The sequence below is a fragment of the Apostichopus japonicus genome, chromosome 22 (assembly GCF_037975245.1).
Source record: "Apostichopus japonicus isolate 1M-3 chromosome 22, ASM3797524v1, whole genome shotgun sequence".
NCBI classification, from domain to species: Eukaryota; Metazoa; Echinodermata; class Holothuroidea; order Aspidochirotida; family Stichopodidae; genus Apostichopus; species Apostichopus japonicus.
In genome coordinates, this window is record NC_092582.1 from 15,076,143 (window position 1) to 15,102,155 (window position 26,013).

The window sequence follows — 26,013 nt, forward strand, 5'->3', positions numbered from 1 at the left end:
ACCAATATCACTATAGATCTGGAGTGAGGAACCTCTCGTACAGACTTTAAATCGCCTGAGCTATTTCATAGTTAACCTTGGCCCTCTCCCCCCCCCCCCCTCCCCTAACTTATCTCCTTGCTCTATTGCTGTATCCAACCAAGGAAGTTGCAGCTTTGAAATTGTGGTCATTCCACCACAATCACAAATGGGATGAAATAAAATAAGTTAAAGCACAATTCCTCATCTGTGACCACCAGTGTTGTAAGGAGTCATGACAGGTCAATCACATTTTCAAAGATAAAGACAAAGTTGTCCAATTTTTCCGAATAAAAAGACTGACACTAATTAGGGAAATTACTGATGAGAACTGATCTATTCAACCTCAAAAAGAAGTGATTTTTTTTGGAATTTCTGGTCACCACATTTCCAACCACACAATTCTATTTTATCATGGCTTGGAATGACATAAGTTAATGCTTGCTTACTCTTAGGGAGAAGATGTATAGTAACATATATATGGTGAGTACCCCCAGAACCTATCCCAACCCCTTTCACTACAAAGAAATGGCAAACAGTTTCTCATGATATTTCTTTCACTGTCATGACCAAACCATGAACTTATGTCCTAAATTATAAATGAATCCAATACCATTTATTAGAAGTGACAAGAATTAATGATGTGCTAGAGAGTGCTTTGCTTAGCTTCCTTTCTGTATTGTTTTGACATTAAAGAAAAAACATAAATTGAAAACGAATAAGTTTCTCTGATGATTTAAAACAGAACCTTAAAAACATAAAAGAAAAGTTAACTTAAAAATCTATAAACAATTTCATAACTCCAGCGATGTCTTTCATAAAAAGAGCTCCACTATAAAATACCGCAGTCGATATGTAATATATAAACTGGAAGCAGGAACTCACTCATTATTGGCTGATCAAAGCCGCAAGCTGACCGAAGTCCGTCTCTTGGATTCATATTTTAACTTCCATGATTATGAATTGTCGATTGTCAACAACTCTGTAACTGAACGACATACATTAATCTTGGAGTGACTCAAACTTGGGGACCTTATGATTGAAAGGCACCAGGGTTAACCACTTAACTAACACTCCCTTGCTCATAGCAAGCTCATAGCAAGACCCTGAGCTGACTTGGAACCTTCCATTTTCTTCTTCTTCTCTCATGATGGATAGCAGGGATTCTCACTTAATTTTCTGAGGACCAGAAAGAATTCTTGCACGGAGCAGAGAGAACTGCCAGATATCACTAGATTGAGCAATGTATAGGTTAGGCTAGTAGGTTACTTGAGCCTATCCTTACAGACATACCTTATTTGATGGTCCAGGATTGTCAAAAAAGAAATTGTGCTGGGTGGATTGAAATCTTAAGCAGGTCTGGGTGTGGCTTGTGGGCAATACCTATTGAGAACTTGTGGTGTACAGGAATATTACTCAAAACAAGAAGTTTATAAATTGATTATAGTCACATAAATAGACTATAAACTAATACACACAAAAATACATCCGGAAAACTGTATATCACTTATGTACAGTATCATTGAGTTGATTCGCATGATTTCAATTCTATAAAGACATTGAAAAAATTGTCTTCAATGCAAATACTGGTGTCATTATGACACAGAAGTTATTAAAAAGGTGCATTGGTTTCCAATAGTATTGAAACAAATGATTTGATACACATCTATACATTTGAAGGGGGGTTTTGGTTTATGTTACTTGCTCACTGTTGGTATGCTGTGAAGATCAGGGCTCGAACATCGGGTTTCCTCACCTGGTAACCAAACACTGATTCTGAGGACATGAAATTTGGCGGTACTGAAATAACATTTCAGAGTCTGGTATGATTTTGAAAATCCAAACACCTGATGCTAAATGATGTAGTTCTATTGATCCAGATGCACAACTCCTCATATCCTATGAGCAAACTTTAGGAGTATTTGCGATAGCAACATAAAATGCTGAATTGACAGCAACTTAAACAAGTTGATTTTTAATCAACAGATTAATAAAACAGGTTAACCAATCCGGTTACACTGAAATGACAGGTTTCCTTTCATATGTTTGATATGAAAACCTACATATTCTCCTATCTCATGTCTGGTCACAATGAATGTGACATACTTGGCTCACCACCAACTTCTACATAATTAATCCTGTTTAACATCTGACCAAATTTCAAGAGTAACACAAATCTGATTTCGGATATGCAACAATTTTGTCATCACGTTGTCAAGGACAAGTCTGGCATAGCATACTAACGGAAGTTTTCATTTTGCTTTGTTGCTAATATGTTGCCAGGATAAGTTGTTCCTCCATCAACATGACAATGGCAGCTTCACCTGCCCCTTCTGGCAGTACCTCTTCTGCCCCTAATACCTCTGCCTCCTCTCTTCCTCCCCAATCTTTTCCTTCCTCTTGATCTCCTCCTTCTTGGTGTGGCAATTCCCTGTCTCCCATTTTCATTTCTCACTGCATGTGGCCTCTCTGGTGTCAAAGACCGATCACCTCTCTGCTGATCCCAGTCGCCACCGCTTAACGAGCCATCATCATCATCATAACCCACACTGTCCTCCACATAGGGCCCTTCTCCTTCAGACGCATCTCCTCTGTGTCCCCATGAAGCTGAAGGTGAGCCAGCCCTCCCATCTCTGTCCCTTCTTGGATCGTAATCAGAAGCTCTCTCATCCTTTCTCTCTCTATCGTTTGGACTCCTCCCTCTGACACTTCCTTGTCGGTCGTCGATGTCCCCTCTGGGTCTCGGCTCATCGTCGCCGTCGGATCTCTCCCTCTCATTTCTCTGGTCGTCAGTAAGTTCCATTCGTCTCACCTCTTCCATGACCCTCTGTTTCAGAAGCTCTTCCTCCCTCACCATCACTACTTTGATTTGATCGTCTGTGTATCCTTCCTTCTGGAGGACCACAGCTTGAATCATCAGTTCTCCCTTTCCTTTCTTGAATAGTTGTTCCATGATACGCACTCTTTCTACACCGGGGGAAACCATTTCCATCTGGGATCTCTCCCCCATTTTGATTGCCTCAAGGAATTGGTATCGCTGCTCCAGCTCTTGCTGAAACAGATGCCTCTGCTGCAGGACCTCGGTTTCCCTCACCCCCTTTGACAGCATATGGTTCTCTCTTTGAAGCCAGTCTTGTATGTCCTGCTCTCTTCTTGATTGCATTTCCTGAATTTCCTGTTCTCTCATTGTCTGCTGCATCTCCTGGGTCTGTCTTGCCAGCATCTCTTGTTCTCTCCTTGCAAGCTCTTCTTGCTCCCTTCTTGCCTGCATCTCATGGTTCCTTCTTGCCTGCATTTCTTGCTCTTTCTTTGCCTGCATCTCTTGCTCTTGTCTCAGTTGCATCTCTTGGTCCCTTCTTACCTGCATCTCTTGCTGTTTCCTTGCTTGCATCTCTTGCTCCCTCCTTGCCTGCATCTCTTGCTCTTGTCTCAGTTGCATCTCTTGGTCCCTTCTCACCTGCATCTCTTGCTGTTTCCTGGCTTGCATCTCTTGCATCTCTTGCTCCCTCCTTGCTTGCATCTCTTGCTCTTGTCCTGGTTGCATCTCTTGGTCCCTTCTTACCTGCATCTCTTGCTGTTTCCTGGCTTGCATCTCTTGCTCCCTCCTGGCCTGCATCTCTTGCTCTTGTCTTGCTTGCAACTCATCTTCTCTCCTTGCCTGCTGCTCCAATTTTCTGATCTCTTGAATTTCCAGCTCTCTCATCTGCTGTCTCTTTTCATGATCCAACATCTCCTTCTCCTTTTCTTCGATTCTACGCCTCTCAGCCTCTCTCTTCTCTATTTCTATAAGTTCTCTCTCCTTCATCTGTAATTCCTGTTCTCTTCTCACAAGTGCATCCTTTCGTGAACCTGAAGCAGCATCTGCGTTCAATACTGATGTGGTTCTCAGGCTTGCGTCTGATTGCTGTGCCTGCCGCAAGCCTTCCAACTTCCTTCTATCCTGGCCTAACTGATCCCGTACCAGTTTCTCTCTTATCTCCCGATCGCGCAAGTCTATCTCGGCGACTGCTGGGTTGATAGCTCCCACGGCCAGCATCTGACGTAGACGTTGTCTCTCCTCCATCAGCTCGCACTCCCTCATCTCTTGCTGTCTGATTCTGTTCTCTAACTGAACCATCTCCAGTTGCTGGGCTTCCCTTAACTTTTGTTCTTCTTCCTGTTTAATTCTATTCTCCATCTCCTCTCTCGTTTTCCTTTCTCTCTCTTCCTGCTCTTGCCTCTCTTTCTCTCTCTTCTCCTTTTCTCTTCTTTCTCCTTCCAGCTGCTCCTGAAGCTCCCTCTCTTTCCTCTCAATTTCTATCTTCTCCTTCTCCAGCTTATTTTTCAATTCAATCTGCTTAACCAGCATTTCTCTCTCTCTGAGTTCTCTTTCCTTCCTCTCCCTCTCCAACCTCTCTCGCTCTTCTTTCTCCTTCCACTCCTTCAGTCTCCTCTCCTGTTCCTTTCTTTCTTTTTCTCTTTTCTCTTTGTTTTTCCTCTCTCTCTCTTTCTGCTCTTTCTCCCTCTTTTCTTGTTCCTTCCTCTCCTTCTCACGCTGCTCTCGGAGTATCCTCTCCCTCTTCCGTTCTTCCCTCTTCTGATACTCCTCCCTGATCCTGTCCTCTTGCTGTTGTTTCTCCATCTTCAGGACATCTCTTTCACTCAGTTCCCCCTCCTCAAGGTCTTCCTCCCTTTCCTTCCCCCCTATTGACTTCTTATCTTCTCCTGGCTTCTTTTCTGATTGTCTATCTGTGGTGACTTGTTTTCCATCATATTCTTGTGACTCGTTTTCTTCGTCTGAATCCACCAGAAATATCGTTGACGTGTCTGGGGGAGACAATTTTCAAAACAGTTTCATGGAGTGTAAACACATACAATCGTTATTAAAATACTGAGATGAAAAAAACTTCAAACATTATGAAACATATTTGGTTCTCTACTTAATACTGATAAGAGTCATAGTGTCTGCTACCAGAAAAGCTCTGAAAAACACAAATTTTTAATAATGCCCTTTATTACTCTAAGCCAGAGCAATTGTGTTGGAAGCTTCCAAAAAGTGGTGGAGATAGGGAGGAGGGTTAGTGGTTAGGGAGGGGGGGGGGTCAGAAAGCCAGCTGAGTTTGTTTTATGTTTGTATGCACCCAACAGGCAATTTAAGAGGCAATTTTAGCTGTCTTGTAACATTTTCAGTTAGGCGATTTCATGTGTAATATCTTACTTTTGCATATTCTCCAAAAATACTTCTACAAGGATTATGAGTTATACAAAACTTGCAATTGATTGATCATGTGATTACCTTGTATGAATTTGATAAATCCACGGATCCAACTAAATTACCAAGCACAAGCACTGTTGTGGAGTGCATCCTTAGGTTCAAATGTGTGGAAGAGGCGGTAAATGTAGACAGATATACCTTTCCCTCTTTCAAAAGTGTGTGTGGAGGGGGGGGGGGAGGGGGAACCTTCCCTTCCTTTTGCTAAATATGTGTACCGTTATCTTTCCCGACTATCATCTACATTTCTTCCTCCATTTGTCTACTTGGCTGTCATTGAGATAGATCACACATATTGTTAATGCATTTAATTGTTCTTACCCAGCGTTATCTTTGCAGGCTGCCATCTAGTGTTCTTTCTTTGCTGATCTGTTTCTTTGACTGCAGCTTCAATGTCAGACTGCTTGACCTTCATTGACACCGAATCCTTCTTCGTCAACTGCTCTCTGTCCCATTCCTGAGTAGATAACATATTGAAGATATGAATAATGAAAAATACCGAAGAAAGTGTTCAGATCGTAGTGTGTAATATTCATTACGGTAATGTTATTGTCACATCAACTGCACCTCCCACTCCCTCCCCACCCCCCCCCTCCTTGGCCACCCATCAAGGCAATTGCTCTCCTAACCCAGCCAAGTCAGTGTCCTTTATCAGGGACCAATTTTAACAACATGAAGAAAAAAATATGTTGTTGTTTTATACCTTCACTTTCTCAATGTGGCTATCAGATCGACAATGGACATCTTTAGCTGTGATTTCACTGTTATAAAACTTTGAACAAAGCTTGCAAAAGTAACCAGAGACTGGAAGCACAAATGCAACTCCTGTAAAAGAGATACCAAGGGAAAAGAACTCTATCATTAAGTGATCAAGTGGCATTGCTACAACATGTTTATTTTCCTACATTTTTGTGCTTTGCATAAATCGTAGCTATCTTCAAGCTTCTTCAAGTGTGAAAACAATGTCGCAAACAATACTTGCTTTGTCACAATTTTTAACAGAAAAAAAATGAAGCGATGGTGGATGTTCAAATAACTTTCAGGAAATTTGAAAAATCAATTTAAATGTCACAAAATTTATATCAAAATTTTGATGGACTGCTCTTAGAATGATTTGACAGATTGTTTTAGTTACACTATCAAGCCATATAACTGAAGACTTTCAATGCAGAGCACATCCTATCAATATATTTCAACCATTAACATCATGAGATTATAGTACTTTCCCAAATCAACAAACATTTTTCAACAACTGAATGGAATACAGCAGTCACTGTTTGATCATTACTTTTGCCCAAAGAATTATGGGGCCAGAGGAGGTGGGGGGGGGGGGGGAGGAAGGATGATTGGATGGTGGAGGTGGGGAAGAAAAGAGGGGAGATTTAGAGGGAGGACTAGGAACACATAACTTACCCATTGGTTCTGCATCACCTCTTTCCCTGGGTTTAGACTGATTATACCAGTAATACTCTAACCAAGAATTCCCATACCTCTGCTTCAGGAATGTCTCCCTCTGCAATGGCATAAAGAACAACAGTGTCTTTCAGAGAACAATGCATACGTAATAACAACAGGATACACTGTTCAATATAGATGGACTACATTACCAAAGATCTTTGTACATGATAAAAAGGTGTTATGGTTTAATACAAAACATCCATGGTTATGCCATGCCTCTGACTAGTAGGGAATATCAAGCTGTGATGTTTAAGTTTTAAAATATCATCAATCCATACCCCCAGCCTGCCCCCTCCATTTACTGTTTACTACACAATGCACTATACTGATAATTGAATTACTTAAATGAATTAAATAATTGAATTATTATTCTTGCTATGATATCTAATACTTTTATGTTTATATTATATTTGCATATAATTGTATATTATTACTATTATAAGTTTAAAAAACAAAACTTACTTTTTGATGACCCTCGGATTTTAAATGGTTCTGTAACCGATCCTTGAGCATAAAGAATCGTCCACATGGTTTACACTCCTGTAGACCTGCACTTCTTTCCTGCGAAAAAACAGAATAGCGAAGAAAAGTGATAAATGAAATAAACCAATAGTAAGAACTGATACCTGATATTCCAAACGTTTGGCTAGGTGACCCCACTTTTCCTTTTCATCACCTTGGTGACTCTCCAGTGTTGGATCTTGTGCCCAGGGAAGAAGTCTACGGGGTCCAGGTATCCCTCACCCACTGGAGAAAATGTTTCATGATTAAGGCTGTTTAGTTGCAAAGTGGTGTTATATTTTGAAACTTTTGATGTAGTTTACATTCAAAGAGTTTTTAAAAATTTTGTTTCCACAAATTCAGCAATTTCTTCTGAGCGTATTGGCAACCTTACAAAATTGCTTGGTGAGCCTAAACAGAGTTGCCACCCCTACTTTGAATATACCAGGGTCCTACAATGCAGTGAGAGGTGTATTTTAATGGTGATGAGCAATCCAAAGTTCTCCAAACAGCCATATTGTGCCCTTCAAGGTTTCTACCAAACTGCAATATCCACTGCAAAGTTCAGCAAAAGTCATGTTTGGTACATGCAATAATAGCATGATGTGGCCTGACAGTTTGATCCTAGCAGGATACAATGGAAATGTATACTGTTTAGCACATTTTAATTTTTAACTACTTAACTGATTGATTGATTGATTGAGATATCCCAGCTAAGCAGGATGCAAAAATGCATTGTGGTTTCGATGATGTAACATGAGCAGTTTTCTTCATGATTCTGACGTAATTTACAGTGAGGATTACAAGGTTTTCACAATTTGACCCCTGGTGACCCCACATGACCTTTGCCCTCCACCAACAATAATAGCCTTCTTTTAAACAAGGTGGTACTTCTACACACTAAATATGAGGTCTGCCCATGATTCCCTTCTTGAGATATCGTGTTTACAAGGTTTTCACAATTTGACCCCAAGTGACCTTTGACCCACTGATTGATTGATTGATTGAGATATCCCAGCTAATAAAAATGTGACTTGATCATGTACTTTTATTGCTCTGTACTGACAGACCACAGTTAAGATGGTTTACCTTGATTCCAAGTGTGGAAGGCTCTGTGTCTTGTCCTCCAGAGGCCTTGTCTCCAGCTTGTGTCCTTCCAATCGAGAATGAGACCCTGCAACAATACAGAGTGATTTGATTTGATTGATGGACCGATTTGATTGATTTATGTCGGATTTGATTGACTCGATTGAATAGAGTAACTGACTGATGGATCCGTTTGATAATTTCATTGGATTTGATTATTTTGCAAACTGATTGATTGATTTGTTTGATGACTAGATTGATTTATTTGATTAACTGACTGAATGAATAATTTAAAAACTTGACTGACTGCTTGACTGAACCGTTCTTCAGGTTCGAAGTACTCAACTTACAAAAAGAAGGAAACACTTGGATTCCAATCATTACAACACAAGTGGTAAGGACAACACGATAAGGCTTACTAATCAATAAAGCTAACAATGTCAGGCCTCAAAATTTGGGCTACTAACTGGCTAAATGTCGGTGGTTTCTGCCATTTGAGGATAAATGCACTGACAATTTTCTGCCAGTAGACATTAAGAACTCAAACAAACAGTACATCGATATTAACAATCATCAGTCAAAGAATCGGCATGATTACCATACCTAACATAAGCCCTGTATTACTGCTTATTAAAAACAAATTTTATTGAACTGCTCTCAAAAGCCTCTTGCAATAACTGATGTGTGTTGTACTTCAGGAAAATGCTATTGAAAACTAGATTTTAATCAGCAGATTTTGTTAAGCACTTGCTAACATTGTAAAATTCGACACCTCCTTATAATATAATACTAAGAGATACAAATATAATTATAAAGTATTCTCCTTGATAGATAGTTTCGCCTTGATTCTGCTATACATTTACGTTCACTATAACCTACACTGCTATACGTGGTACAGTACACACCCAATCTCCCCTCCCACTCCCTACAACTCAATCTTCCGTAACTCCTCTTCCCCCAACATCCTCACAAAAATAATCAATAAACTATATTTAATTTAACAGACAGAATTTACAATTTATTTTATTACAAAATAATGCTGCTTATGTTACATTGATACTGAGTTGACACATGCTTACAAAATCTTCTCACCAGTCCAGAATAAAATGGTTCAGAGCTTCACACGGGAGTCACATTATATTCTGACTTTACCTCATCCATCAGTGCTCCATAGAAGACAAGTACTCGAGAGGATTCATTTTGTACTCCCTACTTGCCATGACAGTTTCACTTCCTTGAAAGCACTTGTCCGTTTATAACCCCTACACTTTTTAGAGACACCTGACAACTTAAAAGTCTCAGGCGAATGCACTGCACAGTGTTCCAAGAAGTCATGGCGCGAGTCACTACCTCTCAAAAGCAAATTGACTTGAAGCAGTATTTGGAGTCTCTCTGCCTTAGTTGTTAGAGATGACACACGTGTTAGAGATGACACATTGACTCACGTCACAATGAGTGGACTCGTCAGGATAATCCACTGGCAACAACTCAACTCGACTGTACCATCATGTGTCTTGTTGCAAACCTGCTGTAAATCTGCAGTATTTGAAGTCTCTCTGCCTTAGTTGTTAGAGATGACACACATGTAAGAGATAACACATTGACTCACGTCACAATGAGTAGACTCGTCAGGATAATTCACTGGCAACGACTCAACCGACTGTACCATCATGTGTCTTGTTGCAAGTCTGCTGTAAATCTGCTCACTAAAACCACCTCACTAAGAAAGACAGCAATTACATCAACCATCATGCCTCCTCAGTCAACTATTGCCAGACAGAATTGTGCCTTTACCTGGTTGTCTTGACAATAAGGATTTTCATTATGAGGTCATCGATTGATCTCATTCCCTGACGTTCCAATCCACTTGCGCTATTAACGGGAAACACCTTTCTGGCAGTTGAGATCATGACTACCATGAGATCATGTACTAATTCCCATTCTATGTTATACCAACCGCTTCTTGTGCCACAGCTCTTAACTTTGCTAGAGGTTACGGACAGTGACGCTGTTAACCGGGAGGAGATCCTGTACATATATCTTATGCACTGATATACAAACCCACTAGCATTCCACCAGCTGTCATCTGACTTGCAGCAAGTTAGGAAGGCCAATAAATGCATTGTCTTGGATTTATAACTCATCTCTTGATATCAAGTTCAATCAAGTTTCAAAAGTTAGCCCCTCACAAATAATAGTAAAGACATTACAGCCATTACAAACAGTGAGGGACATAGGAGCATCTCACTGCACCGTTGCTGCTGTTCCGACTATTCAGACATTCAATGCAGTGATGGCATGCATGACACCTCACTCAATAGTACTCCAGTATATTGTTGTTGATGCTATATATGCCAACACCTTACCAGCAGTTGAGACTATTCAATGCAATGATGGAATGCAAGACACCTCACTCAATAGTACTCCAGTATATTGTTGTTAATGCTATACATGCCAACACCTTACCAGCAGTTGAGACCATACATGCATTCAATGCAGTGATGTATCTCATTGACAGGTGCTACACCAAGTTCAGATCTTAATGGGGGTTGAGACAGTCAGGCCCCAGACTAAACATGTCACTGACATAATGTCTTTGCTGTTTTAAATGCAGAAAGGTTGAGCAGGCAGAGGCATCCCGAGAACCTTATATTTTGTCACTGATAAACAAACCCTCCCATCTGTTGCATGAGCCTGTATCTTACTTGCAGCATCAACAGGCTTCAATGGTCATAAAGTATGAGGATTCAGAGACATTCCAAGCTCCACAATGTTTTTCACTTGCGGTTGCGGTAACAGGTGTATTCATCTCGATGCTGCTCCAAACCTCTGTCGCTGGACATGACTCTACTCACTGCCAGTTACTGTATGATATTAGCAAGGCCATTGTTCTGATGAGGTCATGGACTGATCTCAATTTAGTGGTACTTCAGTCCACTGTTGTTGCCTAAGATTACACCTCACTGGTGGTTGTGGAAATTAATCCATCAAACTAATCTCATTGATGTCGGTATCAATGTTTCTGTCTTAAACTTGGCGAGTGGCAAAGACAAAAATGTAAGGCAAAGAGACATTTCCAAGTAATGTGAACCTCATTCAAAGGTATTTGAATTGACTGTAGCTCCATAAAGTAGGGCCTGCTGTAGTCAAGACATTGAGGACACTGCTTACAGTGTAGTTATCTTGTTTGTTGATATAAAATGGATTCCAATCCACTTAACCTGCACAAGAGTACTCTTTCCTTGAAGTATTACTACCTTCTACTCTTTTATCAACTTGTTAGACAGGCTCATACCATATTGGCAGTCAAAACAGTGAGGATATCGAATCATGTCATTCAATGGTACTGCTGTCGAGGAATGAAATGATACCATATTGGCGATCAAGACAGTGAGGTCGATGAATTTAATCCAAATCAGTGCTACTCCAATTGGTTGTTGATGAACGAACAAGCTCACACCTGATTGGCAGTCAAGGCAGTGATGATATTGCCTTTATCTAATACCATAGTTACTCCATTCTGCTGTTGATGAACAAGTTCACACCTTACTTCCAGTCCAAACTGTGTGGCCATCAACTTTTCATCAATAAATGGTATCTACTCCAATTAGCTGTTGACAAACAAGCTCGCACCTGACTGGCAGTCAAGGCAGTGAGGAGAGTGCCTTTATCTGATACCATAGTTACTCCATTCTGTTGTTGATGAACAAGTTCACACCTTACTTCCAGTGCAGACTCTGAGGTCATCAACTTTTCATCAATAATTGGTACCTACTCCAATTGGCTGTTGACGAACAAGCTCACACCTGTCTGGCAGCCAAGGCAGTGAGGATATTGCCTTATCTAATACCATAGTTACTCCATTCTGCTGTTGATGAACAAGTTCACACCTTACTTCCAGTCCAGACTGTGAGGTCATCAACTTTTCATCAATAATTGGTACCTACTCCAATTGGCTGTTGACAAACAAGCTCACACCTGACTGGCAGTCAAGGCAGTGAGGATATTGCCTTATCTAATACCATAGTTACTCCATTCTGCTGTTGATGAACAAGTTCACACCTTACTTCCAGTGCAGACTGTGAGGCCATCAACTTTTCATATACTGCAATTTAACTGTTGACAAGCAAGCTTATACCTTACTGGCAGTCAAGACAGTGAGACCAACTCCTCTCATTGCATGGTACTCCAATCGACTGATGATGAGCAAACTCAAGTGACAGGCAGACGAGAAAGAGAGACCATCTCCAAATCTCAATCCATGGTACTCCATCTGCTGTCAATGAACAAGCACACACACCTTACTTGCAGTTGAGATACCTTCACCAGGTGTTGATGAGCAGCAGATCCAAGAAAATTTGGATTGCTTTTGAAAGTCAACCGTTGTCTACAGCAGATCATAACTCTTGAACTCAGATGTGGTCCTGCAGCATTTGAGGAATAGTCTGCAGATTTGTCCTGGACAAACACTTATCATCTTCAATGATACTCCAGTCGGTGTTTGGATCTGCATATGGCTTACATGTCTGAACATAGACGATGTTACAGAGAGGTGCTTGTCATACACTAATGGCCACCAAGCGATTACCTTCTTCTGCATCCAATGGGGTTTCACTGCATCTGGGAATGTTCTCTAACATGATCTGCCAACATTTATACATCTTCATATCTGACGTAATCCCATGCATTTACAAAGTCTTCTCCTTGATCTGCATAAAGCGACTTGCATCATCTCTGATATGACAGCAGCCTGCACAGTACTTTTCTAATGTAAATCATCATACAATCTCCCTCAGGTGCCAAATCCAATGTTTATCATCCACGTCTGCATGTTTCTCTTTTTACGATCATCCTCACGGAGGAAGGTACTCTCCATCAGTATCGATGACTGAAGCTGAACATTTCATAGTGAGTCACTAGAGATGGTCTTGCTCCAACATACTTTCTCCTGCATCTGTCTAAAGCTAATCACCATTTACCTTCTTGCCGTCTGCTGTATATGATCAAATCCAGTGATAGGAATTCAACCCGAGCCTTTAAATTGTACATCATACTTCCACATCCATCTTCTTCTTTGTACATCGAGCGAGCCATGCTTCATCCATAAACTGTTGTGGTCTTTTGCTAGGCAGTTCCTCTTCAAACAGAGCTGGGAAAGTAGTACACAATCCTCCTTCCTTGTTGGCTTTGCCCGTGATAATGAGCGTTTTCTCACAATTACTGTATTAGGCTGTATGTTTCACCCACTTGTTCTTTCTCTGATATCTGATGGACTACCTTGGTCAATTCTCCACACAGTCAAATCTTTTGTCTTCTCAATGTGGAAAAAATTCCCAGGTCTCTGTCTTTTTTAACTGAACGCTGCTTTATGAATGAAGAAGATTCCAATTGGGCTCACAGGAAGGAAACACAATAATCCAAGCAACAACTGGGTATGCCAGCCAAGTGTTGCTAACAATCTGATTGTATTTGCTGAGACAATAGATGACTTGCAACAGCTATTTCTTTGTCTACATGTGCCATGGCATAGCACATGATTTAACAGACATCAATGTGATTGTTGTACACTGTTTAACCTCAAAAGTGGTTTAAACAGCTTTCCTACCTTGTCAGTCAACAAGGTTGTAAACACAAGTAGTATGCTATCTTTGCCTTTCATTGGGTGGTCTTCAGAGGACCTTCAAATATGAAAGGATATGTATTTTGACATCAATGTAGTGTGTTTCAAACAAATTGTCACTTGTCTTTAACAAATCCTAATTTGCAAAATACAACCCCTGCTCATTGAAGCGAATGTATCACTTTCCAAAAGATCTTGACAGAGTTCTCTGGTGATGATTTAAGTGGCAGTCAAGATTTAACACTAAAAAAGTTCCCGGCTGTTGTCGTAGGCAATAAAAAAATTGACAAATGAGAAAACCAAAAAGTTGTCCAACAAAATGAGAGAGAGTCCATGAAAGCGGTGGTCTTACGCTTGCTGATTGGGTTGTGCATAATAACACTGCAAGAAACCACAGCCTTCTGTCATCATCTCTGCATTTTGAAAGCGGGAAATCTCATATAAAACAGGACAATAAAAACCCAAAAAAAAGGAGGAAAAAGAAGTAAAAAAGAAATGATTAAGTCTAACCCAGTGAATGGCAACTTCTTGAAAGCATTATGCACTCGGGCTTTCTCTTCTTTCTTGAGTGTCGTTCCAAGTCCGATAGCTTGAGACTTATGCTTTGTGGATTTGCAATGATTCACATACTCCTAAAGAGATTAGATGGAAAGATAAAATGTTTGAAAAAAAACTCAAAAGTTTTGGGAAATTCTCATGTACATTCCCCCTACCCACATGACGACGGGCAAATCTGCCTTGGCACAAAGCAAAACGGTGGTGTAAAGACACTGATAGGAGTACTGCATATTACACATAATAAATAAGTGCAAAATGCAGTTTATTTTATTATCAAGCATAAAAATCTGTCAAACTTCTTCCATCTTTCTTCCAAACATTTCAAAATAAATCTATGTATAAAAGGTTGTATGTAAAGCTTAAGCTGACCAAACCTCCAACAACATTCAATCTCCATATCTAACAAAGTTATTTAGTTAAATAACACACAACCTGTCTTACCTGTAGGTGTAACATGTTAAAAGTGAATCAAGTCTCCACCCCAACTCCAAAAAAAGCATCAGAAAGTTAAAGAAAAAATTGGTTGCATTGTAAACCTCAACAGTTCTTGAAGTTCTTGAACATCTTGTGTGGTAGATACCTACACTATTCCAGAGGGTATCTACAATATCAAAGATTCACAAGGTTGCACACGTCAATGCAACAAGAACATACACAAGGACTTGAGGTTAACCTCTTACCTGCCAAGTATCGTTCTCCTGATCACAAAGGTAGCACATCCAAGGTAGCAAGTCTCTGTTTTCAAATTTCTCATTGATCCCAATCTTTTTGATAAGTGCCAGCTGAAGGTTCATGGAGAAAATCGCATCAACATTTTTTGTTACAATGACTAAAGTTAACTTAATATCATTTACTTAAAACATTTTTACATACTTCTTGGTATAGTATGTAAAACACGAGAGCCTGGTTGACGACACACTGTGTCCCCGCATGGCAGCTCCCGAGGACACTCACAAAGTGTGTTCCTTCCGTTTGCTTCAAAATGAAATTAAATACAGTATGAAGAGGAACGCTGGTAACCACACTTTAAAGAACCTGTGAACCCGACAAGAACAAAACCTTATGATGTGACTCTTGCCTCAGTGGTACCAGGTCAGATGTAAGTTGGATATTGTGTTTTGTAGCCACACTGAGAAATTATCATCTCATAAAACCTGTGGAATGCACTGGGAAATCTTCCATCAAACATGTAGATCCCAAGGGTGGACATAAGGCATGGAATGGAGTTTGTCTTCATGTAAAAGGCAACTGTCTCACAAAAACAGGACATAATATCTCATTACATCTCTGCCAACAGAATAGACACCAGCTAGATGAATTGCAACTGGTCGCTGTTGCTAAGGACATACACAGATGATGCTTCCCACAAAGTCGATCCCAGATATGCCATCTGTCGTCAGAGATTCAGGTTCAACAGACAAGGGTTAGATGACCACTCTCAATCAAGAATTTTGTAGAACCCGAGGAAGATATTTCCTACTGAAGTATTAGCTTTGTGATGTGTTCGTCCACAGATAAAACAAAACGTCTGGAAACAGGGTTTACTTGTTGCCACTGTCTGAAGAAGAGACTCCTAGATGTGTGTAGGCACTGTCCCCACAAAGCCAATAACACATATGCAATGTCTATTATGTCTGGAGAGAGTCTAAGGAGACTATCAATCAAGGTGTTACATACGTATTAAAGACACCCTTAAAGATGACTATCGGTCAAGGTGTTACATACGTTTTAGTGACACCCTTCCCACGAGAGAACTATAAACCTGCTTGGTTTGGATCTCACATGCACAACTGTAACAATAGTCAGCAAGCTATGCCAATCATGGTTTGCTATCAATGCTTCTTTGAAAAAAATATGATATTTCAAAGTATTCTGAACATAGCTGAATCAAAGAATCAATTGAAAGTCATGATTTCTGTAGACATCTAAAGACATGTACATCAAGGAGGCCATGGCACATTGGTTGTATCTCTGATCCAACAAAGTGTCAGAAAAGCTTGTATGACAAAGTCTATAAACAGAGTAACAGTCTCACAAAAACCAAACTGGCTCTTTGGACATGTCTCTGACGATGCTCTTGCTTGCTAGTCGGACCAAAAGGAGCTTTTGGGTGTCTCTCAGAACTAACAAACATTGCATGTCTTCCAGTTTGTTTACAATGTAGACGGCAGTAAACCCCACAATTACATTGATGGGAGTGTTGTTTTCCTTGAGCATTTTGCTGTCCACAGCCAAATTCGTCCTGCATCAGAGTCCCAGGAAAGTCAGTCATGATTTCTGTAGACATGTATACACATTTGTTCCAGACAGCCATGACATATTTGTTGTCTCAAGTCGCCAGATCCAACAAGAGTCAAAAGAACTTCAATACAGAAGACTGCACACTAGCTATATGAAGTAATATTTCCAAGAAAGGGTAAATCTTGTACAGAAATGCAACTTCTGGCTTTGTTGTCTTCATCTTTCAACTTAAAAGAAAAACTTGGCAAAGATGCTCCCGCACTCTACTGAACAGAATGCTTAGTCATGAATATGAAGATGCACACAGTGTTTTGGAATGTCACCATTTCCCGGCAGGGCTCTCCTCCATGTAAACTTGTAAGGATGCAGCATAACAGTAGGTGTAGCACTGATGAGGATGGAGTGAAAATAACAGAAGATAGCAAATTACAACAAAGTTAACCACTGTAGATGTAACATCTTCATCTATATATAAGAGGTTCTAACTGTGAAGGCCCCCGCAGACTAGGGACAAACTTACAGCAAGGTTCACCGCTGTAGATGTAACATCTTCATCTATATATAAAAAGGTTCTAACTGTGAAGGCCCCCACAGACTAGGGACAAATTTACAGCAAGGTTCACCGCTGTAGATGTAACATCTTCATCTATATAGGTTCTAACTGTGAAGGCCCCCACAGACTAGGGACAAACTTACAGCAAGGTTCACCGCTGTAGATGTAACATCTTCATCTATATATAAAAAGGTTCTAACTGTGAAGGCCCCCACAGACTAGGGACAAATTTACAGCAAGGTTCACCGCTGTAGATGTAACATCTTCATCTATATAGGTTCTAACTGTGAAGGCCCCCACAGACTAGGGACAAACTTACAGCAAGGTTCACTACTGTAGATGTAACATCTTCACTTACAGTATCTATAAGAGGTTCTAACTGTGAAGGCCCCTGTAGACTAGGGACAAACTTACAGCAATGGTAACCACTGTAGATGTAGCATCTTCACCTATCTATAAGAGGTTCTGCTTGTGAAGGCCCCTGTAGACTAGGGACAAAACTTACAGCAAGGTTCACCACTGTAGATGTAACATGTTCATCTATATATAAGAGGTTCTAACTGTGAAGGCCTCACAGACTTAGGGACAAAATTACAGCAAGGGTATCCACTGTAGATGTAACACGTTAACCCATCTATAAGAGGTTCTAACCATGAAGGGGTGGACTTGAAGGGGGTTGGGGCAGTGGCGGAGCTAGGGGTATTGGTCAGGAGGGGCGAGAATGGTCTGTAGGGGCGCCATCGACACTATCAGAGCTATATACGGCTCTGGACACTATCTAAGCGGAGCGCCACCACTGGTTGGCGCGTAGCGTACAGAAATTTTTTGAGTAAAGATACTCTCTAGATCGCCAGAAATGACCCGTTCCAGGCCTGGCTAATTTGCAGATAAACGAAGAATAAATAGGTGTCATCGCCAAATTACACCAACAACATGTGACAAATGTCAATAAGTAGATGAGAGAGCAATAAAAAAGTCAATAATCACGAATAAGTAAAAAGTGGTAAAGAGCTGAAAGGGTGCCATCAGTCCATTTGAGTCCGTCAGGGGGGCATCCGCCCCCCCTGACTGTATGGACGCTCCGCCACTGGGTTGAGGGGTTGGGGAGGGAGAATCCAAGCCATTATAGAAGAATCTGAGCTGCTACATGAGTGTCATCTGTAGTGCACTGATCCCACAATAACTTGATGACCACAATTCTGACCAGGAAGTTGCTATAGCAACTTTCTATTCTGTCAAAGCCTCAAATATTGACAACTTTGCGGTTATGAGGTCACCACTAGATGGATCAGAGACTCAGACTCTGTTCTCAGTGATAAAGTTGTAATGTAAACCTAGCTCAGGGTTGACCTGGCATCAGTGATGACATTTAACTTCTGTCGTTCTTTGCTTCGAGAGTGATTTGACCCAATGGAAGCAGCACGGCTTATGGTTTTGTGCCTTTTCTTCTAATAAGCAATCCTTAACATTCTGTTTGATGATCATATGTCGCGGGGTCTGATACCAAACACAGGGTCCGGCTTGGGTCTTGTTTTTATGCTGAACACAGAGTGCGGGGTTCGTAAAACACAGCCACACTGTGCTTTAATGTAACTTGGTAGGGCTTCAGCATATGCACGGCGAGCTGGATACTCCGCAAGAGGTAACATCAGATGAGGGCAGGCGCGTAGCCAATCGGGGGTGAAGGGGGCGACCACCCTCCCATTGAGTATATTTTTTTTGTACGTTTTTATGATATCGCTAGTAATTTCAAATAGAAAATGCTTAGATACAACTTACAAGGCCTGGGAAGTGCCATTTCCAGCGATCTGGGAGGCAATTTCGGCCAAAATTTTCTTCTTCCCGCCAACCCATGGTGCACTACGCTTAGATAGTTTCCAATGCCGAATCTACGGCTCTGATAATTGGCCTACAGGTTCACCTCTCCCTTGGCAAATTCCTCGCTACGCGCCTGGATGAGGGTATGTGGGAGGGGGTGTGAAAGAGGAATTATGAGTCTAGGGTATAGGCAATTGGAGAAACTTTTGCCAGAGAATCATTCTGTGAATCAGCGAGTCATGAAATTGAATAGAAATGAAGGAAAGAGAAAGTTTACCTCGTTGGAAACCAACCAGTACCTGTATCAAGACAGGGAAAATGAAACTCACAATGCTTGAAAATGAATATATCCAGTTATCCAAGAATGCTTGAACGTCCTAACTCACATAAGCAGTAAGCTCAGACCTTCATTAGAACTGGAAGGGAGTTTTTTTACATAGTATGGTATTCAGCAGCTGGCATGTGCATGTGGGGATGCTGAATGGCTTGTATCTTGCACTTAACATCACACTAGGACATCTGGAATGGGCATAGTAGGGGGTTAGGAAAGTGGAAGGGGGGGGGGGAGGTTGAGGGTTTGGACAATAGGAAATTAAGGAAAAGTTAGCCAGATATTATTCTGAGAGCAAGGCAGTATATAAATTATATCAACATGAAGACAAGACAAGGTGTCTCGAAGTGTTAAAACCAAAGTGTTCCTGTATCAAATTTAAAACAGGTTAAATGATCTTGAACGACAGAGAGAATATAATCTAACAATGCCTGCTGATTTATATACCCTAGAGGCATTCACAATATTGACAGTTCTGACTCTTATATTATTTCAGTATAACAGGAATCGTCCTGGAAGGGAGTTATTTGAGAGTGGTGAGTAGCCACATGTGCATGCGTTGGGCGCTGAATGGTTTGTCACCTCTGTTGGCAATCTAACAACAGCTTCACCTCATTCTGGAGAAATGGTTTCAGTAATTCTGATGACCATATCTGAAGAGGAAAACCATGGATCGCTCCTGGATGACAAACTTGCACTACTCTAGCATGCAAGGCTAGAACCCACAACCTACCAGGTACTACCACTTTCGATGTCAGTGCATCTATCTATTTTGTACGGCAATAGCAGACCCACCCGATGGCTCTTGTACATTATCATTCATAATGAAATGTACTGTATTTTCTTGAAAAGTAGATACCAGACGAAACTCAAGAGGCCAACGTCAGCTGCGATAAAGAAACAAAATTTGCCTCTCACGAAAAGGACGAAAAACCAGAGTAGATGAAGATCAATGCTGTTAATAACAGCATCTTTTTATGTCCAAGCTGCATCTTGCCTTCTCTGAGACCACCAAGAAGCTTGTCATACAACTAAAGACTGTCAAAGTTCATCTGCAGTATATGAACTCTGTGCAGACATTCTTTTATAAAACATCTATATTTTTGAGGCACTCTATTTTGCCACTTCCTTTAAACCAAGAATTGAATCTAAAGCAAAACCCTACATCTGCTCTTTTGGTTTAGTCAGTCAACCACCTCCCCCCACCCCATACACACACACACATCTATTGCACTGATTGTTTAAAGTAAATCAAACCATTATTTTGCTTCTACATTCTGAAATTCACATACATCGAACATTAATGAGCAGAAGGCTTTAGAATCCACCATCATGTCAAGCATCGATGTGTCGTTTTAAAGAAGAGGGTTTTTTTTCGCCTGTCGTGATTTAGAAAAAGTGGACCATACTGTACCTGGTGTGGTTTACTTCCTCTAGCGATTTGGTCCATAAGCTTCAAGCTTTCAGCATTGTACTCCAGGACTGGGGTCACCTGCAAATTAAAAGGGCAATTTTTATGCATTTAAAGGTCATTTATTCTTCTGGAGTGAAAACTGTCAAAAAAAATCTAATGGTTTACTTTTATATTAACGAATGCAGGCAATAGAGACATTCCATATCAAATCACCAGATTTTGGAGTATGTTGTGGTTCGCCCTCTTCTAATAATAACCAAATTTATTGGGCGCATGGGACCTTCATAAAATAAAGTATTTTCTGAAGATTTCAGCTGCATTCCTTCAAACTTGGCCAAATTAAATATCACACTTTGAAATTTCACAATTTGTCACCACCGTGGCATTCTCTTTGATTTTTGAGGTCTGGTTTCTCAAGTAAACATCCTACTACCTTCCTGTTCCTGAAGTCTATAGATTTCATCCCATAAAATGGGAAATAAACAATTTAGGCTGTAAACGTATTGTCATGTGGAGTATAGGTCAACTTAAAATTGCCAAAATATTCAATTTTGGTATTTTTTGCTGAAAAATGTGCCATTTTTAGTGATGGATTGCTCCTAAACTGTTGCTTCGGGATACTTGATTCTTTCAGAGGTTATGTCTAGTCCAAACAAAACAACATAATGATTACAATGCTTACATGTCATATAATTTAAATTTGTGCAGCTCTAAAGTTGCTATTTCATGCCGCGATTCAGCATGAGGGAGGGGTTTTGTGTGGATTGTTTTATACCAACTTAATCAAGCAAGAGCTGTGAGGGATTTTTACATTAATTATAAGTATAAAGTTCTTACAACTTACCAAATTTCAGGGTTCTATTTTTTACAAAAATTGTTTTTGCCTGTATTGCTATTCATCATGTTTTGAGCCTGGGTATTGTACTTCAAGGTCACTCAATTGAATCCTGTTTCAACATGACGTGTTTTGAGTTTATTGGCTGTCAAAGACGACCTCTTTTGTACATGGGAGCAACTTTACAACCTCATAAATTAGTATTTAGAAAGGCTAGAACCCGGAAATTAGCTCTCTATGCTGTCCCCAAAGTTCTATGATAAACTAGCGATATGGTTCAGCCTTGCTGAGCTAGCCAATCACTTTAACGACATGGATTGACAATATGGAGTACAAAATGTTTACGGTTTACCTTTTTCACTTCTTTGGTTGGTTTGGTTTGAGTTTTCGATTCAGAATTACTCCTCTTTCTTTGCTTTGCACGATTAGATTTCTGCTGGTTTCCAGTTACTTTCCTCTTCATACCTTGCACCTGGTCATTTCTGAAATCTGTAGGTCTGTTTGGAAAGGGAAACCGTGGGCCCATCATTTGAGGTCCATCCATAAACGGTCCCATTGCTGGCATCTCCCCTGGAAAATCTAGTGGCCATTGCGGCCCTGGTCCTGGTGGACCTAGCGGTCCTTGTGGCCCTTGTGGGCCGAATGGACCTGGCATCATGAAATTACCTGATCCAGGGGCATTGTTCATGTTCATCATGTTATCTGGTCCCATACCAAAAGGTGGCTGCTCAAATCTCACTGGATCATTGCCAAACATTGCAGGCCCATCGAATGGACCGATTCCTGGTGGGCAAGGCATCATCCCCAATCCTTCTTCAAGGTTTTGCAATGTTTGTCTTATGTCAGGGCCTAAGTCCAACTCCGTCACATCTAGTTTAGGCCGCACACCCCTTCTACCGAGACTGTGGTCTCTCCCACTCCGTTCTTGCTCAGAGGATCTGTTATCATCTTTCCTACCATCTCTCCCAGCCCTGTCTGGCTCGGAGCGTCTACCATGATCTCTTCCAGTCTGTTCATTCTCCGGGATTATAACACGATCCTTGCCCCCCTGGAACTGCTCTGAGGGCTTGCCACAACCTCTAACTTCTTGCGCTCGGTCCGAGGGTCTACCATGATCTTTCTCTCCTTGTTCTCGGTCTGAGGGTCTGCCGGGATCCCTCCCTTCTCGATCTCGCTTTGAGGGTCTGCCACTATCCCTCCCTTTCTGTTCTTGCTCTGACGGCCTGTCGCGGTCTGTCTGTACTTCCTTCCGAACGCTTCCAGACTTACTTTCACCTTCCATCTTTTCGTTAAATTTATGGAACAAAGCTGCAGGATTTGGAATGGTTACCTCCATCAACGCTTTAGGCCCCATGCCTTGATTTCCTTGAGTAGGCCCCTGTCGGAATGGTTTCTGTACACCTGGAAATCTGATCGGTCCTCCTCCGATACGTTTACCGTGGTTGTATTCAAATGATGCAACTTGCTTTTCATTGGTGTTTTGATCTGACCCTACGCTTCTACTATTGCCTGATTCCTGCATTCTTTGGAACTTACTTTTGATCTCTTCTTTTATAGCTTCAAAGTCGAGGCCGTCGTTTGAAGGCTGGCTTCTCCGGTTCACATTGTCACTGCTCTGAGCCTGTAGAGGAGAACCAGAGGGCTGTGTCATGACACTCCAAAAGGGCTGATTGACCCCTCTCGTCTCTCTCTGCTTCCTTCCCAAAGGTTCTTCAAAACTTCCTGTTAGAAATGTGATAAAATGTGGATGAGAAGTGAAAATATCATTTCTCTGAGTAAAACAATATGAAACAATATGCTCTATTCGAGAAACTTCAGAAAAATTATATCGAATGCTAACATATATTTGTTCAACAACTGAAAACTGACTAGGAAATTATGGAAGCAAAAATTCTAACAGGAAAGAAGTTATTGGCTAGAATGGGATTTAGAACCAACATTTGACCCTAATTGTGGCAAACTAGATGCATAATGTACGGTATGATAAGTTGACTGAAAATATACTTTCATACTTTTTTCACATTCTTATAATTATGTTTAACATTATGTGCATTCACTAGTCATGTAAGATAAAAGAGCTAGGGGTTTAATAACATGTAAAGACACTCAACATTGCCTAATCTAGTTCTAACAAAATTTGGTGTTTCAGATGATATTTAATCCCAAGTTTAACATAGAAAACTACAGCCTCAAAAAAAAAAAAAAATGAAGAGGGGGTACAAACAAATGATAAAATCTTCTTAATACACATGAGGTAAACAGGTAAACTGGGAGATATTATGACCATTCTTTTTAACAATAGTATGCACATATTTTGAGTTATGAACATGAAAATGAAAACAAGATTCAGAGTGAGAATGCTTACCTGCCCTGCTATTTCCTCCTGCTGGGAAGAGTGGATGATTAAACACCCCACCACTGGCGTCACTGTCATCTCTGGACATGGCCATCTGCGATTGAAAGTGAAAAAGACAGCTTAAATCTGACTGAAACGGCTAAAGCCTACTGTTTAGAACATGTAGTTAAAAAGAGTCCTTGAAAATATTTCAGACTGATTTAGTGGTAAACCTTATAATCATGGAAAGTAGATGTACAGTGCAGTAGCACACTTATGGCTGTGAAAACAAGCAGATCTATGTACAGTACAAAAACAAAACGTTCAGTACTTGTGTATTTTTCCACCTGTTCTTTTCTCTTTCTGATAGCTAAGTCTTATAAAACAATACTGTAGTTCCAAACACTGAAATATGCTTCATAGGAATATATCAGAAAGAAAATGTTTCCTAATAAAATAATATAAAATATCTATATGTATTATATTCTTTGACAATTGTATGCATTGCTGGACATCTGCCTAGTACTCTATCATGGCCGATCTGAAACAGCTGTCCCCTCATCTGAGGGGACTGAGGTTTGGTACAAACAACGAAACCTCCCCCCTCCCCCCACGGATCATGTTTTAAACAAACAGCAAACATCCTTTAGATTTTAGTCTCGGTCGCCAAATGGCCAGTACTTTTGAAAATATTTGTCTAGGCCTGGTTTTTTATTAGTTTGCATGTAGCCTTATGTTTTGTATAAAAGTTCATATTAAGATTTTTTTTTTATTACCACAATTTAGGGTGTGTAGCCCATCTCTACCGTTCAATTGGACCATATCAGAGCAATGAGTATATGAATGATCATCTTACAGATATCAGTCACGAGTTGATTGCCAATGAATTAATAAACATAAAAATATTTTAGTTAAAGTTTTGAAGAAAATTTTAATTTGCAAGAAAGGAAAGTTACTTTCCGTCATACAAAACCATGATGTTAGAATATAGCAAAAGTGCAGTCGTTAAGTATACGTATATATGGCAGAAAGGAAAGTGTGTAACTCATGGGAATTTGCACAATTTCAGATTCCGAGTTTCTAAAAACTTAGGCTCTAGGTCAGATCAAGTTCAGTTCTGTGAAACAGTAATGTCATGAAACAATTGAAGACTATTATCTTTTTAAGGAGTGTTTTGTTTTCTTTACCTGCTGAGGCATAATATTATTACTATGCCTAGCCTTATTAAAAGTCTCTACTGTACTTTATAGTAATAAGTATACTATGATTTCCTTAAGAATAGGAGAGCCAGGACTGAGTTTCAATATCTTCTGATAAGGTTTGGTTAAGGCTAGTACCAGGATTTTCCCAGGAAGTATATTAAAGGTGTCTATTTGACACTAACCTTGTTACCATAACCTTGTCACATGTAAACAATGTATGATGTGTACTTTACGTACTTCCGGGCACTGATTCTAAATTAGAGTCGTCTCCACCCTTCCAGGCCAATATACACTAATACCTAGCCTACATAGCTTTTCAATTCCAGTTTAAGTAAGCCTAGGATAACCTATTGTATGTAATGACTAATGTAAGTTAGTCCTAACAACGTAACTAGTACTGGGCTAGCCTAGTGTTACTGTAGTGGCTGTTACAAAGGCGACTGGACAGGTCGGTTTTCATAAGAGTGCAGTCATCAATTCATCCTTTTTCGTTATCCGTCTTGATTCTGACTACTTATATTCGGAGACCACAAACTATTTACTTACATCATTGTATTGGGCTGAACCCGACAATTAGTGACAATGACCGATATACACACTGGTTTCGTTGGTTATCCCTCGTGTTTGTTTCGGTAATTTCAGTGTAATGATATAAGCACTGAAATTACTACATAGAAGCCATATCGCACCTGATAACAACAATACACCTTGCAGCTATTGCTGTTTTTTGAAGGGTGCTTGCGCTATCTTGATACACCCAAAACGATGCCTCGCGCAAATGTACAAGGAGAT

The 26,013-nt window shown here is 40.4% G+C and overlaps 1 protein-coding gene across 2 annotated transcripts; it reads right to left on the reverse strand.

Annotated features, from left to right (window-relative positions):
• Nucleotides 1–865: 865 nt before the first annotated feature.
• On the reverse strand, nt 866–25,931 carry LOC139963418 (uncharacterized). Of its 2 annotated transcripts, XM_071964163.1 has the most exons (13): nt 25,768–25,931; nt 24,050–24,134; nt 22,037–23,406; nt 20,850–20,927; nt 15,173–15,274; nt 14,445–14,566; nt 8,318–8,402; nt 7,190–7,288; nt 6,683–6,782; nt 5,973–6,094; nt 5,591–5,726; nt 3,581–4,824; nt 866–3,475 (listed from the first exon to the last, which is right to left on the reverse strand). In XM_071964163.1, the coding sequence occupies exons 2-13, from the start codon at nt 24,132–24,134 to the stop codon at nt 2,339–2,341; spliced, it is 4,680 nt and encodes a 1,559-aa protein (XP_071820264.1). In that variant the 5' UTR covers nt 25,768–25,931; the 3' UTR covers nt 866–2,338. The 2 variants fall into 2 exon arrangements, with proteins under 2 accessions (XP_071820264.1, XP_071820263.1); XM_071964162.1 differs by having other exon boundaries at nt 866–4,824.
• Between the last annotated feature and the right edge of the window lie 82 nt (nt 25,932–26,013).

Excerpts from the sequence above, each read along its gene's own strand:
- LOC139963418 (XM_071964162.1), bottom strand. The coding sequence starts at position 24,134 with ATGGCCATGTCCAGAGATGACAGTGACGCCAGTGGTGGGGTGTTTAAT. Across the intron at positions 7,289-8,317 it reads CTTCCACACTTGGAATCAAG|GAAAGAAGTGCAGGTCTACA; the intron begins GTAAACCATCTT and ends GTTTTTTCGCAG. Across the intron at positions 6,783-7,189 it reads AATCCGAGGGTCATCAAAAA|AGGGAGACATTCCTGAAGCA; the intron begins GTAAGTTTTGTT and ends ATGCCATTGCAG.